Genomic DNA, 19,560 nt, shown 5'->3' with positions numbered 1-19,560 from the left:
GGGTATGTCGTGGCTGACACGTTCTACAAGCGGCTGCATGACCGTATAATGCCTATTATACACCCAAACGATGATCCTACGGCCTCTGACCACCCGAATAACCGGCCCTGGTGTTTGTCAACAAGCACCATGTTACTGAACCCTTCAGACCCATGTCGGTGAACCAGGTGGATATTGTTGGCGTACTATTGACCGTGCATTAACTGCTACGTACCGTAGCCGAAGCCGCACCACGCCATATTATTAATTATAATTTATTTATTATAAAATATACTAAATTATATTATATATTTATATTACTATTTTCTGATGTTGTATTTGCCACGGACTTGATGAAAACTCTTGAGGTGCGTCTAGGCCAGTGTTATGACTCAGACTCATGCTGCGTGGCAAAAGATGCTCCGTCTGGACGCGCCTTTATCGTGGCAAAATTGTATAATTACAACATTTTAAATTCGGTACTACTCATTCCCTACACATATATTATTATTATCGCATTAGTACGGTATAGATTTAATTTTGATTCTAACGTTTCAGGATTTACCCTGTAAGATACATACTATTATTTAAATACTAAAACACTACAAAATACGTACCTATACGAAAATCGTATATTAGGTACCTAGATACGTTTTAAAAATATAAAAATACAAAAAAGTTTTTTTCGAAATTCACTTTTATATAACTTTTGTTTTTGTTTTACACGTAATATTATGTTTCAGATTCCATACAATTTTGGGAGGGGTGGCGAAAGTTTTTACTGGACATAGTAACTCATATAAGTAGGTCGTAGGTGCTTTGCCCCCACATTTCCACATTTCTATGATTGCGTCTAAACCATAAAGTGTTAAGCATAAAAAATGAACATGAATATTAGTTAACATAATATAATTCAGTGAATATTATAAATTATAATATTAATAATATTATACAAAATATATTTAGAATAATGTATCTATAATTATTTCGATACCTACAATTTTCCAATCTTTTTCTATGTGTAACTAAAAGGGTCTCTTTATTTTTCGCATAGTCGAGAAAGTAAGTTTGAAAATTGAAACTGGCTAATTTACAACTTATAAACGTTTAAATAATTGAAGGAAAATATTTTTAATTATTGTTTTCTTTAAAACATCACAACTTATTTCATTTTCAGCAGTTCCCGATTGTACAATACTGTTTTAGCCTTTTGGCAACCTTCCGACAAATATTGATTTTAGACCGATACAATAGGCTTATAGGCTAAAGGTAATTTAAATGTGTGAATCATTTTTCGAATTTATACAAATTAAATAAACTAAATAAGGATACTTATATAATTGCTCTACAACACAACGAATTCATACCAATTGATACATAGATACCCTATTAGTTTTAATTTTTTTGTTAATTATTTTTATTATACTATTGATCTAACTATCTAAGACAATATGTTTCACTTTTCACTCTGTATATAATATATATTATGAAAATGGTTCTTTCACGAAATATAAATTATTATTAATCATTATAAATATAATTCATAAACGCGTGGAATTATATATGTAACAATATCTAACCTTTAGTCGGTACTCGAGATAATATTCCATCTATTACGTATACCTAAATAGACAGATAACACTCGGTAATCAAAATAATGTACTGATTCAAAAATTCAGTAATTCGAACATATCCGTCGAAAAACGTCTTCGAATAAGGATCGTTAAAATATCCAGGTTAAACAAAATTACAAAACCAAGTAAAAACAAAAACAATTTCAAAGTTAAAAAAAAAACCGTCACACCTACCATCACGAAACACTTTAACGGTTACAACATTTCGTGCTGAGGTGTAATACGCAATCTTTTTAAATTATTTTCGCAACAAAATCGGTATAGGTACAATGAAACGGGTTACGAAACAATGCGCCACCACCGCCTTAACCTTCTCTGTACTGTGTGCGATCACACCCTCGTTGACGGCCGTCAACGTGCTGGCCATCGAACCGTTGCCGGCCCGGAGCCATTGGACGTTTATGCGGGCGGTGCTCATGGCCATAGCCACCGGCGGCCGTGGCCATAACGTGACGGCGTACACACCATTCGCGTCGTCGTCAGTGGTCACTGCTGGCGTCTGCAACGGCGGCCCGATCGGTTGCGGGTACGTGGAAATACCTTTGCGGCTTGACGTACCGGACAAAGTCGCACTGGACGTGCAGACGGCCGTCGCCGATTTCGCAGACCAGTGGCGGTTCGTGGGCATCGCCGTGGACAAGAGTCTGACGGCGTGTGGCCGGCTGGACCGGATGGCAGCTGCCGGCCACTTTTCTGGCGTTCGGTACGACGTGGTCGTCGTCGAGCTCGTGTCGTCTGAGTGTTCGTCCCGCTTGTCCGGCGTCCTGGGCGAAGTGCCCCTCGTGTACGTTTTTCCGTCGCCGATAGCCTCGTGGGTGGAGGCAAAAGCGCTGGGCACCAGCCCTGGCCCGTCGTATGCCAGCCGGCTGTTCGCTCGGTACGCGACGCCCGACACGTTAACCAGGCGGATGGAGAACGCGTACGGATGGACCGTGATGGCAGCGTTACAATGGTTTCACGAGCGAGGTGACGACCAGGTCGGTCACCGTAAGCCCTCCGTCACGTTCGTCAACACGGATCTGACTGTGGAAAAACCCGTGCCCGTCGTTCAAAACATGATAGGTGTCGGCGGTGTACACCTGCTGCCGCCCGAGCCAATACCGTCGGTAAGTAACGTTTAGACGCCGAGTCTTTTAACGCACAGAAACGATCCTTATTGTTTTTGATTGATATTTGAGGTTACTTAAGACTAGATAATAGTTTAGGTTTGAATTAAAAAATAAAATATTTATATTTTCAACTGTCAACCAAATCAATTCGACGCAATATATTAACTATTCAAATTTGTCCAACGTTTGAATAATTTTATTTAGATTTATTAACTTATATTATCATATAACAATAGTATACAGGGTGTAACAGAAAGATATGACAAATGAAATAACTTGTATTCTACTCAATATTTTTTCATTTTTTTTTCATATAATTTAATATATAAAAAAGTCTATATTATACGTGTAGTACAAACGTCTCTAAATTATACGAAAAAAAAATATTGATTAGAATACCTACAAGTTATTTCATTTGTTATATCTTTCTGTTACAGCCTGTTTAATATTAAAAACATATATTAATAAGATAAACATATTTTTTAAATATCTGTCTTGTAATCTTATATTAATTATAGTATACTAATGTATACATTGCTTTATATTATTCAAAAACAAACGCATGAATAAAATAAAAATAAATTCATCGCTCCACTCAGAACAGGCACGGATCCAGAGCAAAGATCTGTGGAGGGGGAACATTTTTTTTATAAAACAAATCCAATTATAATAAAATATTATACTATTTACTATTAATTTTAAAATGTTGTCATAATACTTAATAGTAAGTATAGGTAATTCATGTGATAAATAAATTATTGATTATTTTTAATATATAAAGCGACAATGTGTATAGAGTAATGTGTAATCACATTACAAAAAGTAATGTGTGTTGTAAAGTAAACATTTTGTCGGAAAACTTAAAAAAAGATCTTAATCGACTCATATGTATGGGGAATAGGTAAACCAAAGTTTATTCAGGTATGCCAGATGTTGGAATTTTTAGATATTTTTCCTCAATTAAAGTAATTTATAATTAAATAAATATATATATAATATGTTAAAGAAATAATAATATCCTAGATAGCAAGGTAATAATATATTGAGAGTATTAAAATACTATCATATACTGAATATATTTTAAATGCCATGTACTTTTGTTATTATATTAAAAAAACATTTAAACATTTCGTTTTTGATAACATAGTACAGAGTACTTATGATTAGGAACGGCTTTAAATGCTCTAAAAAACAAGAAAAATTCCTTACAAATTTCGATTTAATAAACTCATAATAGACATTTTTTTTAAAACAATGTCTCTTAAAAAGTTTTCTTAAAATTATTTTTAAAATTGAAAAAATTTGTTCTGTTATTAATTAATAATTATTGTATAAATTCTTATTATTATTAATTATTCGTATCATCTTATTAATCATCTTCTCTTATCTTCTTTCTAGACGGAAAATTATTTCTAAAAAATTAATTGTACAAACTGTATTATATAGGTAGCAATAGCGTCATATTTATCTGATCGGTAAAAACATAGCAAATAATAAAGATAGAAGTACGACAAAGTAAAAATAATATTTTATTTTATTCTTTTAGAATGAGTTTTACTAAATGTTTATAATATGGTATCCATTCTTATATAAAAATATCAAAAAATGCTCAAAAAATTAATTAAGTCTTAAAATTGCAAAAATTGAAAATAAAAGTTACATATTTTAATTCCTTGATAGGCTTGATGTATGAGATTAATTTTGTGCTTGAAAAGCAATGTTTTCGGACATTCAGAAAAAATGCAATTTTAATTAAAATCCGTTCCTACTCGTGATTTAAATATTAATTTATTATTTGGATTATAATAATATAGTATTAATAAACACAAAGTATCATTAAATAATTTATATTTAATGGCACAATAATATTATCTTATCATTTTGTTTATAGTGTCATAATAATATAATAAATTAATATATTGTAATATTATAATTTATAGGTACCTATTTGATATTATATTATAATTAATATTATACTAATATTAATTTCATAATAATATATTTGTAATGACTAAATAATAATTTAAATAGCTTAAATAGTAGAATTATATACATATTTGTACGCACGTATTTTGTCATGGACCAACCAAACTTATAACGTCTTATCTCTTTACGGAAAAATAATATTTTTAAGCGGTGGGGGACTTACTTCTATGGGTTAATATAAATTATGTTGAAGACTTTAGGCTTATAGGTTTATAATAATTTAGGTCGTTGGCCTAGCGTAGGTCAACATATAAATATCGGGGCGTTACCGAAATTACCTGTAATGTTGTTCCTATTGAGTTTATACAAAAGGAGCTACACTTGTTGTCGACGGATAGTTGGTGACTTTGCACGGTGACATTAGTCGGTCAATCGTGACTTCTATTAGAGGGACAGGTGTGTACTTGCACTTCACAGCCAACAATGCAATGGCAACAACGCAAGTTTGAATTCATTGATAAATCACTGCATATGAAAAAGGGTTCCCAGTGGAGACGGTCTAACAGTCTATATTAATAAGAATATTTTATTAATTATATTTTATACTGGGTAGTTGTCCCACCCGACGTAGTCTGTGCCAAAGAATTTTTTTTTTATAAATATATTTGTAAAAAAAGTTATATGCCATATTTCTACTAATTATATAATAGTAATATAATATCTAACCAATGGCAACCATTTAAAAATACCAAAAACCAATATTTTTTTCCTAGAGCTACCCTTAGCTACCTATAAGGGTTGAAAAATAAGTTAAAACGCCATACAAGTGTTAAGGAATCTGTTGATATAGGTATATAGCTTTTATTTAAAACGATCCAGTAGTTTTTGAGCTTATTGACTTCGAATAAACCAATATCCACATTTAGCTGTGTAACCCGATTTCGCCAGTGAAAAATGAGATGGACAATTCGCCTGTGACAGATTGGATGTAGTACTTGTTATAAATCAAAATTATAAATAGAGTATAAATGCTCTCTAAACTTTCCTGATATCTCTAAGAATAATTTGAAATGTTCTCGAAATCGGTCAAATAGTTTTTGAGTATACAAGCTACGAACATACATGTGTTAAGATATCATTTCTTTATTCAAAAGGGACAATTTTATGCATGCTTTTTTTTTATCTCATCTGCCCGAATAACTAATGGCAACCATTTATATACAAAAAAAATATTATATAATTTCTACTAATTATTTGAACTACCGCTAAGTTACTATTATAATCTGTAAGATGTAACCAATGGCAACCATTTGTAAACAAAAAACTTTCAATTTATATCGTAAATTTTAAATAATTTATGTCGAGGACCTGTCAACTTTTCAAATTTTTATTTGTTTCTTTAGATAATTTCCGAACATTAAAAAAAAAAATTTCAATTAGGTTCAGTCATTTTGATGACTAACGAACAGCATTTTATTTTTTATTTAATTTATAAATATTTTATTATATATAACCAACATCAAGAGATACAAGAGCATCAACACATTCCAAGACTCAAGGAATATTTGGATATAACTTTCACCTCAATCGGTCAAGACATTCAAAACTTACACAATTAATAACACACTACACTCAAGAATTGTATAAATAAAGATAGTATTTTATAATACTTATTGGTACTACTGGTAATACGAATACTATTTGTATCATTTCAGAACTTGAAACTATTTTCTTGCCACTATGTATTTTGGTTTTACAATGGTGTTTATTTATTTATTTATTTATATATATATTTTTTTATATCCTCTATACAAAATTTCTACCAGAAGGAGTGCTTCGATTTCAACATATTATAGTACCTTATCTTTTAGCAAATTGGATCAAGATGGTACTTAAGACAGGTCATTTTTCAATTTTCTCAATAGTTATTTAATGCCACGGGTAAAACCACCGAAAAATTACGAAAAAACGCTAAAAATGGGATTTTAATTTCTAACGCTTTCTTTAGAAACGAATAAAAAATTACAATATTATAATATTAATTCAACTTACATGATAAAATAAATAATAACAATATACAATATCCAGACTGACAAACCGTCTTCACTCAAAATCGTTTTTCTTATACAATGATATTATATCATTGAATTCAAGTCTAATACAGTCCATTATCCAATGACCCACTTGTAATCTACTGTACATCAGGGTGACATCCACTTACCTGCTTTTTTTTTATTAATTATCCCCAGTGCAGTTTTCAAAATATTTTTCGTATAGAATGATTTATCATTGAATTCAAATTTAACTTATCTATTCCAGTTACCTACTTAATTTCCAGGTAAACTCGACACATATCATAATATGCACCACAACCTACTTACACGCTTTTTTTTTTTAAATATTACCTATATATTATAAGGATCAAATCCATAATTTACGCTAGTTGTTAAATAATCATTTACTATAGTATACTAATATAGAAATATTAACGGTTGTACTTATATGAGTTATACGTATTTAGTATCGTTACAATATTATAAGTACTATCATTGTTTATGAATACTAGTATTTATAATCAATGGTATTATATTTATTATTTATGTATAATAGACTGCGAAAATAGTTTTGTGTAGTCTCTTTTGGTTTCTGTAAATTACAGACATATTTTGACATACCAACCCTACTCTCTACTAGTGGGTAGTAACAGCTAGTTTTAATTAATGTAGCTTGTTCTTGTGGAATGACTGTGTATGGATTTTAATTCTAAAAATAAAAGAAACATATATAATATCGAGTTTACACAAAAACAAATGTGCACCGTGCACACGACGAAATATAAGTAATGAAAATGTGTTCCCTGTTGTTTCGAGCGAATATTACAACAGAAATGCATTGCAGTATAGAAGATGTAGCGCAGGGGAAGACAAAGTTTTTGTTGAGGGTAGGTGAAAAAATAATAGCATATAACAGGTGTCCATGAACAAAGAAAAAATGGATTAATAATTTCAGAAACAATATAAATAAAATTGTCATTATTTTATTTGTTTTTAAACTAACCACCATAATGTATAGGTACGTATATATACAATTTAAAAAAAATCGATCATAGTACAATTCAAGAAACAACAAAATCATAAAACTTACTACATTTTTTAAAGTTCACATTACCAAAGGGCAATGTCCAAGGCTGGGCATTTACAAGTTAAAAAGTTAAAGTTAAATTACTTTAAACTTAGTTACACGAAGAGTTACTTTTTTTAAAAGTAATTTTTAACTTAAGAGGATACTACCTATGAATTTGTTGTCTCTTACACACGTACGATATGGCAAATTGTCGTTCACTATTTTCTTTAGTGTCCTGTTAGCTTTGATATTAGAGTGAATTTACTCATAATAAGACTTATAGGTAAGAATATTATCTGTGCTTAATCGTCTTTATTCAATATTTTAGTTTTCAAACGAGATATGAGTATTTCTAATTTGTGATATTTCACATAGCTACCCATTTATTTCTTTTATAGTTGTTGTATGTTAAAATTTGGACAAAATTTCATGTTAAAACCAAGAATAACGGTTTTCGTTATTTTGTTGTGATTTAAAAAAATATTATTCGTGGATACTTGAAACATTATTATATTTTATACACCCAATGACATTTTAAAATTCAATTTTTCCGACAAAAATGAATTTAACCTACTGTAGATAGTACACTAGTACTAATGACTAATAGTAAAATAATTTTAATAATTTTAATCGCAATAATATCATAAAATATACCTACTTCGTAATATTATATATCAACTATTCATTCAAAATAGTTTTTCGTATACAATAATTTCATATCAATTAATTCAAATTTAACACATCCATTTCAGTTTAGTCACTTATCTGTTTTTTATATTAACTTAAATTAACGAGTTAAAAAAAATAGTTGCTCAGCCTTACCAATGACTGCATATTATTTAGGTTGTAAAATTATTGTTGTATAATTTAATTTATTGATTTATTAATATGAACATCATTGGTGATAAATAGTAAAAATAATTGTACGACGACGTTTATTTTGATGTATTAACATAATAATCCATTTTTTTAATAAATTGATAGACGTTTATTCGATACTAGTCGATCCGTCACAGTTTCGCCCGTGATTGGTTGTTTATTTTGCCTCCGGACGTTGATATGTATAATTTTTATTAAAATTTTATCGTTTAATATGATCGGCCGGAGTGGCGCAGTGGTCACGCAGTTGACTACGACTCACACAGTCATCGGTTCGATTTATAGCAAAGTGCAAAAAAATGTGTGTGATTGTACGCAGTCACCATTTTCCCGTGCTTGTCGTCCGATTGCGTCATCCGGTTTCCAACTAGGTCCCACTCCACTGGGAGGGAAAACCGCACATGTCTCCTCTTGGAGAAGGGGGGTAGTATCATGCATAAGTGATATATACATAGATAAATAGATCACATGATCTCCCTACTACCCACTTGTGATAAGCATTGTCAAAGACCTTGAGGTCGTTTCAATGAGCAAATATAGAAAAAAAAAAAAAAATATGATCGGCAAGTAAATATAAAAAATGGTTAATGAAAATGTATTGAAATGTTTCTAGCGGTAATAATGATAAATATATTTTTATCAAAAATAGCTGAACCCGTGCACTTCGTTGTCCGTTAAATGTAGGTACCAACTCTATATGACTCAAACTTGGTTCAATTCGTTATTTAATAATCGGTGTATGGTGTTCAAAACTTATCTTAACTTTTCCGTGGCTCAGAATAAAAATTTTGGTTCGCAGCAGTATATTATCAAGTAGGCAATCTGCCTGCGGTAGATCGCGGACCCCGCGCTGTTTGTACGTAAGTGTATGATTTAACTCTAAAGTATCAAAGTTATACCAAGTTTGTCGTTTTTACTTAATTTCACCTACGGTGGATTAATATAATCAATTAATACAAAATCCTAACCTAACCGTACTAAAATCCAATGAATAAAAAAAACCAAATTTAGCCCTTATTAAATTAATCTATCTTCTTTCCAGAGGTCTAATCTACATACAAACATTCATACTAAGCTGAACCCGTGCACTCAGCTGTCTGTAAAAAATTGCAACTTAAAAAAATGTTGATTGTTCAACTGTTTTTGGGTGTAACTTGCTGCAATGTTCAATAATTTGATTTGGTGCTAGCTTGTACCTGATCTGCCCAAATAACCAATGGAAACCAATAATAAATAAATACTTATTTCTACTGTAGACTGTAACCAATGGCAACTATTTAAAAAATAAATAAAAATAAAATTTCCAATTTCCATCGTGAACTTCAAGATCCCTGTTTGAGCACCTCTTTAAAATGCAAATTTTGACAAATCCTTTCTTAGCGGATGCCTACGCCATAATAGCTATCTGTATGCCAAATTTCAGTCCAATCCGTCCAATGGTTTGAGCTGTGCGTTGATAGATCAGTCAATCAGCTTACTGTTTTATATATACAGATATAAATATATATAATTTGTATTTCATCTATTATACATAATAGCCAAGTATGAAATTATTAAACCGAATAGGTGCGTTACTCTGGAAACCCGAGGTTAAAATTTGGCTTGAAAGGTATTGGCTGTTGGGTATTATTTTATTTAATATCTAATAATTTGTAACTACACCGGTGTTCCGCAAAACTATACGATCTACCTTATCATTGTTTAGTTAATTCATTTTTTCAAATTAATTTGTTTCCCATCCCTGATATTATATAACATGAAACATATGAAAAGAAGACCATTCAGAGCAAAAGTCTTCAGAAAATTAATACTTACTAGTAACTTAGAATTCATATAGGTACCAACTATATTCATCCAAAATTCAACTTTTATTCATCTTACATTCTTACCTATATACTCTACAAAATATTCGGCTTTGGAATAGGGAATTAAGGTTGCAAGTATTGTCATTAAAATAGTAAAACATTTATAAAATGATAACAATAAAAAATAGTAAAAAATATATTGTTTTTAATTACTTAAAACTATATAAAATAATACATATTTTAAAAAAAAGATTAAATATTAATGAGTGTGTTACGTCGAATGAATTATCCGACATTCGATATTTCGATATTTTAAAATCTTTTATAATATATAATTATTCGGATTTGAAAACATTAGCAACTAAATTTAATTAAAAATAAGTCTGTCAGTCTGGGGATTAGTTGGTAGCTGTAACTCAAAATGTTACCCTTTGGCAGTGATGTAGCCATGAGGAGGTTTTGCGTGTTTAATCCTCCCCACCCCAGAAACATTTTTTTCACCTAATAAATGTATGGGGCCGGAGTGGCGCAGTGGTCACACAGTTGACTATGACTCACACAGTCATCGGTTCGATTCATAGCAAAGTGCAAAAACTGTGTGTGATTCTACGTAGTCACCATTTTCCCGTGCTGTAGTCCGATTGCGTCATCCGGTTTCCAACTAGGTCCCACTCCACTTGGAGTGAAGACCGCACATGTTACCTCTTGGAGAAGGGGGGTAGTATCATGCATATAGTGATATATTATACATAGATAAATAGATCACATGATCTCCCTACTACCCACTTGTGATAAGCATTGTCAAAGACCTTGAGGTCGTTTCGATGAACAAATACAGAAAAAAAAAAATAAATGTATTATTTATATAACAAAATAGTAAAAATCTTAGTTTATTTATACTTAAATCCCCTAACCCTTTTCATTATTTTGGCTACACCACTGGCCTTTGTCACTCCACTGGTATAAACATCAACTGCACAATCATTTTAAAATTTATAATTGGTTATAGGTATAGGGAAAATAAATTAAATTAACATAACATACTATATAATCGTAAATTTATTATATGAAGGTCTTAAGGGCGTTGCATGTGGCGATTTGCTGTCTTTGTCTAACACACGTGCAACATAAGAATAACGACCTAAGCGCCTGACAAAAATTAAGGTACTTCTAGTGGTTCGATTTAAAAAATGTAAAGATGTTTGAATTGGTTAACAAGTCTACTTTGCATCGGTCGGCGCATATTTTTTATATTTTAGATATTTTTTAATATATTCAATATTAAAAATTTACAAATTTTTTAAAATGTAAAATATTTATTCTCGTCAAGCATTTGCTAAAATTGAAAAAGTGCCCCGACCGATGCAAAGTAAACTTGTTTACCAACTCAAACATCTTTACATTTTGTATATCGAACCACTAGAAGTACCTTAATAAATTTTTGTCAGGCGCTTAGGTCGTTATTCTTATGTTGCACGTGTGTTAGACAAAGACAGCAAATCGCCGCATGCAACGCCCTTAAACATAAACTAATTATTATTAAACTTAATTCACCAATTATTATCGTATAATCCGAATACCAGATACTCTGTATAGTTTATTATAAACGTGGTTAAATTAAATATTTCTGTTAAAAGTGTATTATAAATTTTCTTAAAATTGTAGTAACAAAAACAATAATATTTGCTACATGAATAATACAAAATAACTACTATACCTACTATTATAATACATGATTTAGTTATGACATTTTTTTTACTATTCGTAATTATAACAGCTATAATTATAGGTAGGCATGTGAAAAACTGATATAATACGTACCTATATAAAACACAAGGTAGAATATATTATGTTATGTATATACATTTTAACGAAATTAATTAATCCTAAAGAAAATATATTTAACTATACAAATATTACAAATCAATTAAAAATATCCACTGTAATATATTTTTAATCTTATTTATAAACATTACTATAATGTGATTCAATTTGTTTAACTTTCCGAATATATAGGTACTAACCATTGTCGGCGATGATTGAACACACGTGCATATTGCGATGTTGTCAAAATTATAATCTGATTAGCAAATTTTACGGTTGGAAATGGTGTAATTATGTAATCTACTAATTATGATAAAATATGTATATAAGGTCAAAATACTATACGATAAAATGGCAAAGACCATAAAAATAATAAAGCGAGGTGAGCTGGTGAGCACAATATTTGCCAGAAAAAAATTATTAAGAAAAAATTTTCTACCTAGTGGGGGTGGGTAGAGGGGATAAGTGTATGCCAAACTATTTACGTTAAAAAAATAAATATTCACACGGTGACTATTGTCGGTTTTTAAAAATCACACTAAGTAGACTACCGTCGTCGAACTCGCGCAGTGCAAATCGCTCAGTACGTCAAAAACATACTCCGTCACCGGTACAGCATATTAATATTGGCTATAATATACTAAACACGTCTTGTAGCATATAATAATATTATACAGCAGTGGACGGTATACATACCATTGACCGATGTGGTACAATACTATTTATATTAAAGTCAAACATTAAGCATTAGAACAGCGATTATGACTAGACAACCATGGTATGGATTTGTGGTCGTCTGCTTGCTGGTGGCCGCCTCAGGTTCGCTGCAGCCCGCGAACGCCGCCCGCGTGCTAGCCGTCGAGACGGTGGCAGCCAAGAGCCACTGGAACTTCATGAGGGGCGTATTGCACGCCCTAGCCGCCCGCGGCCACCTGGTGAAGGTTTACACGCCGTTCCCGGACCCTGGGACGCCGGCCACCATCGGCTATACGGAGGTGGACACGTCCGCCGAGTTCCAAGGCGACGACACGGACCCCACCTCGACGGCCGTCAACATGGACGCCTCCGTAGTGTTGCCGCTGTTCGCCCGGCCGTCGTTTATGGTGCCGTTCTTAGCCAATGCCAGCCGCTCCGTATGTGACATTATGGACCGGTTGTTACAGCGAGACGTCGGCACTTACGACCTGTTCGTTACGGAACCATTGAGCAGCGAGTGTGTGTCGCACGCTTCTCACCGTTTCGGCGTTCCGCTCGTTTACGTCGTGCCAGCGCCGCTGCTGCCCTGGATCGAGACGGCCGCGTTTGGTCACTACGGAAACCCGGCGGTCGTGCCGCATTTGTTCGCCTCGTACGCCGTGCCCAACACTTTCTACCAGCGGGTCAATAACGTGGCCATGTATCTGCACACCGTCTACGTGAACTACCGGTACATGTCGGCCGCGGCAGCCGCGGAACAACGGCCCTATGACATCGCGCCACCCGTCAAACCGGCACTGGTGTTCGTCAACACGCACTACGTTACCGAACCACCGAGACCAGTGCCGGTGAACCGCGTGGACGTCGGTGGTATCCATTTGGCCGCTCCCCAACCGCTACCGGCTGTAAGTACGAAGACGAAGCGACTTGTAATGGACTGTGGGCACCATATATTTTTTATTTTCTGTGGTAGAAATATTATTTCCCAAGTTTATTTCCCATTTTTTAAGTAATTAAACTTGAATTAAAAATATTAAAATATATTATGGTGTTCGAATTTCAAGCACCGCATTGGTTTGCCAAATTGAACATGTTTCGCAAAATAACGTTTTTTGATTCACATTTATAATTTTTATTTACTGTTCTAAGAAATAATTATCGATTTTGCTTTCATGGTGGTATTGTTATAATATGATGGGTAGAGGGATTTAAATTTTATAGGTAATAATAATTATTAGATGATTATTTGCTATGTACAAATTGTCAGCCATGGTCACGGTCAAATAATAGGTACCTACCTACTAGGTGGGAGTTATAAACATTATTCATAGTATATAAATAAATACATTTTTTGTCCACATGTAATAAACAATTTTTATTCGTCAATTTGTTTGATTCATATACAATTATAACGTCAATAATTAGTATACCTATAGGCTATAATCTAATATACACATAATTAAAACAACAAATCACACAGTAATCAATTGATCAATAGTCAATACATACATTTAAATTTAAGTTATGTAAAAAGTATATAAGTAAGTTTAAAGCTTATGATAAAACTAAAATGCATGTATACAAATTTATATATAGACAGTAAAATTAAGGGGCGCAATTGATTGAGAGTTTCCCGTATGCGTTTCCGATATTAAGTTTATTTATTGTCTCGAGTGTGTCCCGAATAAGGTATCACCAGAATGCGTTCCAAGAAAATAGATTATATTTTTGGCGTTGCTCGAATGAGCGTTCTAGTTTATTAAGTTACCCAGAGTGAACTACTAAGTTGGTTACCTATTATTATTTTGATTCTCACATTTAAAGTTTGGGTAAGTGACAAGTGTACTATTTTTTATAATATTTTTTTTTAGTATCTGTATTATGCAACTCAATGTTACACTTTTTGAATATTAAAAACACGAATAGTTACTTGTCTTTTTTGGCAATACTTCACGCATCAGTTCACTACTCACACTTATTGATGAAGATACCAAATAGTCATAATCGTGCTCTATCGTTATCGAAGTTGAAATAAAATGCGATTTCTACACTACAGTATTCGATGTAAAAATGATGTTTATAATTGTACAATATTGTACTATCAATGCTGTCGATTCTAACTCATACAAGTTTTAGCTGCAGACCGAAGTACACACCTGGGTATTCAATATAATTTGTCTATAACACTGTGGACCCACTCGGGCTATGAAAAGATAAAAATGAAAGCTATTTAAAACCGAAAGTATTCAGGACATCCCTTAATTGATTGGGCTAAATGCAGGGCCATATTTAAGTGAGGGGTAAAGTCACAAGACACTGCAGTGTCATATTTAAGGAGGGTGATGAATTACCTGACGCCTACCCTTTGAAAATTGGGCCTTGGTTTTTTTAATGGATTATAATAAATATAGGTAGGTAGGTATTTATAAATTATAAATACATATTATCGAACTATAGTTATATAGTTTTAAAATTCGCACTACTAAAAATAAAAAAACGAATAGAACTGTTTAAAAATTTAAGATATACACTTACACAGATATACACGGGGCGTATTAAGTATTGTATAAAAAACTGTTATCACAATCTTCCCTCTCATATAATCTTTTGAGGTACTTCAGAGATCAGTTACGCCACTGCATGAACATAACATTTCATTTTAAAAGGGAACGTGTAGGTAGTAAACTTTAGTTGTTATAGATTCTTAAGTGGAAATGTAGAAATGGCCTCGCGGGGAGTTAAGACAAACTTTCGAACACTTTATTGGTGCACATGACGAACCCAAAGGTAAAATATCCAAATATTTTGAAACAAATTAATATTGGTAGTTTTTCATCGAATAAAACAAATATTACAGCACAATTTTTTTATTTAATAAAAGTACCATTATGCAATGGAGTAATATGGTTATGTTAGTGAAGAGGGGGATGACATTATTTTCTACATTTTACTCATTAGGTATTCTCCAATATAATTTTTGTATGTACTTATCATATAACTACCTCGTAACAACATTGTGATAAGCAGGTATTGGCGATTGAAAGTGATAATATGTAACGTGGACGCTGTGTACCTATCATTTATATGTTATTTTACATGTTCCCCGTTGTAGATCTGCCCTCCGCCAGCGTGATAATTGATAAGCTTTCAATCGCCAATAGTACAAGTACATGTATATTAATGTATGTATAGTGTACACATACTACATATAAACAAATAATTACATTTTGGTTTTAAAATGTTGTTTATTTTTTTTTTGTATACAGGTATGTGTATAGGAACAATTTATAGAAGAAAAAATGATTCAATGGTTTTCAATTTAGGGGGGGTGGTTTTTTATGGAAAATTGTTATTATATGGTAGTATGGTACTTATTAACAAAAAGATATATTTAAGATCCATAGATTTTCTTTGTAAAGGAAAAATATCGAGTAGCGTGCTATGGATTTTTTTTTTATTATTTCAATAAAATATACTAGATTAGTGTCCTATAAGAACATAAATATTGTATCGGTTTTAAAAAAAAAGTCACGGGTGTACTTGACACCAAATTCCCCCCACCAGCCCCCAAAATTACGTTACTGACCTATGTAGTAAATACAATTTTTGTGACATAAAATATTGATGTAGGTATTTACAACTTAGTTTATAAGAGTCTTGTGATATTTATTATGAATATTTACAGGATATTTTACAATTTATCGAGGAATCACCAAATGGAGTTATCTTCTTTACATTCGGTACTGTAGTCGCATTGTCAACATTACCGGACCATATTCAAATTGCTTTCAAAAACGCATTAGCTGAAGTTCCTCAAAGAGTGTTGTTGAAATATGAAGGAGAAATGACGGATAAACCAAACAACGTGATGACAAGCAAATGGTTGCCTCAACGAGATATACTGAGTACGATGTCATAAATAATAAATGATATCTTAAAATTAAACAGTAACATTTCATATTATTATTGTATAGAGCATCCAAATGTAAAGTTATTCATCGGTCATGGAGGTATCTCAGGAGTCTACGAGGCTGTGGACGCTGGTGTCCCAATCCTAGGCTTCCCTTTGTTCTATGATCAACCAAGAAACATGGCAAATTTGGTTGACGCGGGTATGGCGTTGTCAATGGACTTGTTTTCAGTAACAAAAGATACACTTATAAAGGCTATCAATGAAATTGTCAACAATGAAACGTAAGTGGACATAAAAAAACGAATTATTCAATTTGAATTGTAAAATCTTATAGCATTATATTAATTATTCTCAGGTACTCAAAAAATGCTAAAAAAACATCGGAACTGTTTAAAGATCGACCAATGACACCGGCCGAATCAGTTGTTTATTGGACGGAATACGTTATTCGTCACAAAGGTGCACCGCACTTGAGATCTCACGCACTTAATTTGACATGGTATCAATATTTTTTGCTGGATATTATAGCAGTTGTATTATTAGTTATTGTATCAGTTTGCTACATAGCATTTAAAACATTGCAGTTAATAAAAAAACTTATTTTTAAATTATCATCAACATCGAAATCAAAACCGGATTAATATTGTATTGAAGTCTGTATAAGGTAATTTGTTTTTTCAAATGTGACATATTATATAAATAAGTTCTTACACATCAAATTTTTAAATATTTTTCCTCGTAACATTTCATGTTTTCAAATAGTTAGGTACTCTAGAATGACATAGCCTTTATTACGTTGACTAATAATCAATTGTATAAGTAGTCATCTAAAAGAAAAAAATGATTATTGTTTGTTTAGTTCTAAAAACAAATAATCTTATACGATTGTGACGATTGTATAATAGTACAGTAAAAGATTTACTATTAGTTTATTATTAGATAAATAAAATATAAAAATAATTTTTAAATTTAATTTCTTTAAAAAATAAATCACTTAAAATATAGGTAAGTTGGATAAGTTATCTTATTGCATTAATGTACTGTTTAACGCCATCTACATGCAGTTATTAAACAATTTAGGATTGGCATATTATTATTTATACGCAAGATAGCGCTGTATATTCATATTTACTTTAATAAGTTTAATAGTACCTGTCCTATATTGGTGTCAGTGGAGTACATCCAATCTCCATAAAACATTCTATGGTATCACGATTAATGATATACTTATAGACTTATAGATATATCTTTAATCGTACCTTATACTGAGATAGATAAGAATATAACACGATTATAAAGAACTATAACTATTACTATAATTATAGTTATACATTTATAATCATGGTAATACAATAAGATAATGACTAATTATTACTATAGTCTACATTTTATGTGTTAAAGAAATAATCGAAATAATCGAAATAAATAAGAAATTATGAACGAAAATAATCATTGATACGAGGACGTGTAGTAATGACTATTTTCATTCATAATTCCTTATTTATTTCGATTATTTTCTTATTTCTTTAACACGATTAATATAGTAATAATAAGTCATTATCTAATTGTATTACCATGATTATAACTAGAGAACGGATTTATATGCTTTATTAAAAATAAGATGTTTCTATGCTGAGTATGCTCTATAATTTCATAAAAATAATCTTTTATATGCAAAAATATTATTTTTCATAAAAATGTATTAAATAGGTACTGAAAAAAACAATACAAGTAGCAAAGTAGCAGTTTATAACAATTATATGATATAATTATAATATGATGAACCCAATACCCATCAATAAATTATATGCTAGTGGTAAGTATTAGGTAATTGAGAACCTATAAAAGTTCTTAAATACCTACTATTATAATTTGAATAAGTTAATGTATTTTACATTCAAATACCTAATCAAATATGTGCTTAATTCAGATTTAAGTGTTTTTTTTTTTTTTTTATATAATTTAAACTCTTTAAATTTTCGAACCCTGTATATTACCTAGTAACTATTTTATTTATAAATAGGTCAGTACCTAATCAGTAGGCTGGTTTTAATTTTATATACAAATATTGAATTATAAATCAAATAATCAATTATTTGAATTGGGTCCAATAATTTTAAAATCTACGGCAGTAAGACACAATAATATTGTGTATGATTTGGTTATCTGAACATAGTCATGTAGATTACAAATAATTTTCAATTGTTTGATTAGTAAATAGTAACGACTGTCTAGTGAATGAGTAGCAAACACAAGAAACAACATTTATTTTATTAAGTATTTGTTATTTACCTATCTCAAATGTGTACAACAAAACTGATAAAATAATCAGGAGTAGGTGATTAAATTATAAAATATAGAATAACACATTAACGCTGTACCTAAAACGAATACTTACCACCAACATTCTGGATGAAATTACTATTGGTTTTGGGTACCAAGTGGACCGTGCACTGTGTACCTTAGAACTTATTTCATCTATAATAACGAGTGTTCAAAGGAAGTTCCTCATTTGATAATGATTGATGGTGTTGAATGTTGATATTGGTGAATATACCTAATAGTGTTGGGTGATATTCTGTAGGTACTCGATGCATTTATAGATTTCTAGCTTGGCAACTGTTGGTGGATTTAAAAATAAAACCTATAGATTAAAGTATAGATTTGAAAAA

At 31.3% G+C, this 19,560-nt stretch overlaps 1 protein-coding gene across 2 annotated transcripts; it reads left to right on the top strand.

Annotated features, from left to right (window-relative positions):
* Positions 1-1,490: 1,490 nt before the first annotated feature.
* On the top strand, positions 1,491-17,861 carry LOC100162731 (UDP-glucuronosyltransferase 1-3). 2 transcript variants are annotated; one of them, XM_003247333.4, is made up of 4 exons: positions 1,491-2,719; positions 16,661-16,880; positions 16,950-17,169; positions 17,244-17,861. In XM_003247333.4, the coding sequence occupies exons 1-4, from the start codon at positions 1,883-1,885 to the stop codon at positions 17,527-17,529; spliced, it is 1,563 nt and encodes a 520-aa protein (XP_003247381.1). In that variant the 5' UTR covers positions 1,491-1,882; the 3' UTR covers positions 17,530-17,861. The 2 variants fall into 2 exon arrangements, with proteins under 2 accessions (XP_003247381.1, XP_001943681.1); XM_001943646.5 differs by lacking the exon at positions 1,491-2,719 and adding an exon at positions 12,784-13,880.
* The last annotated feature ends 1,699 nt before the right edge of the window (positions 17,862-19,560 follow it).

This window comes from Acyrthosiphon pisum, chromosome A1, assembly GCF_005508785.2.
Source record: "Acyrthosiphon pisum isolate AL4f chromosome A1, pea_aphid_22Mar2018_4r6ur, whole genome shotgun sequence".
In the NCBI taxonomy this organism is placed as follows: domain Eukaryota; kingdom Metazoa; phylum Arthropoda; class Insecta; order Hemiptera; family Aphididae; genus Acyrthosiphon; species Acyrthosiphon pisum.
The sequence above is the reverse complement of the archived record's forward strand: the minus strand, read 5'-3'. Positions and strand labels throughout refer to the sequence as shown.

Bases quoted from the DNA above. Each gene is read 5' to 3' on its own strand.
- LOC100162731 (XM_001943646.5), top strand. From the start codon at position 13,041: ATGACTAGACAACCATGGTATGGATTTGTGGTCGTCTGCTTGCTGGTG. The intron at 16,881-16,949 runs GTACGATGTCAT...ATTATTGTATAG, and splicing joins GCCTCAACGAGATATACTGA to AGCATCCAAATGTAAAGTTA. The intron at 17,170-17,243 runs GTAAGTGGACAT...AATTATTCTCAG, and splicing joins GAAATTGTCAACAATGAAAC to GTACTCAAAAAATGCTAAAA.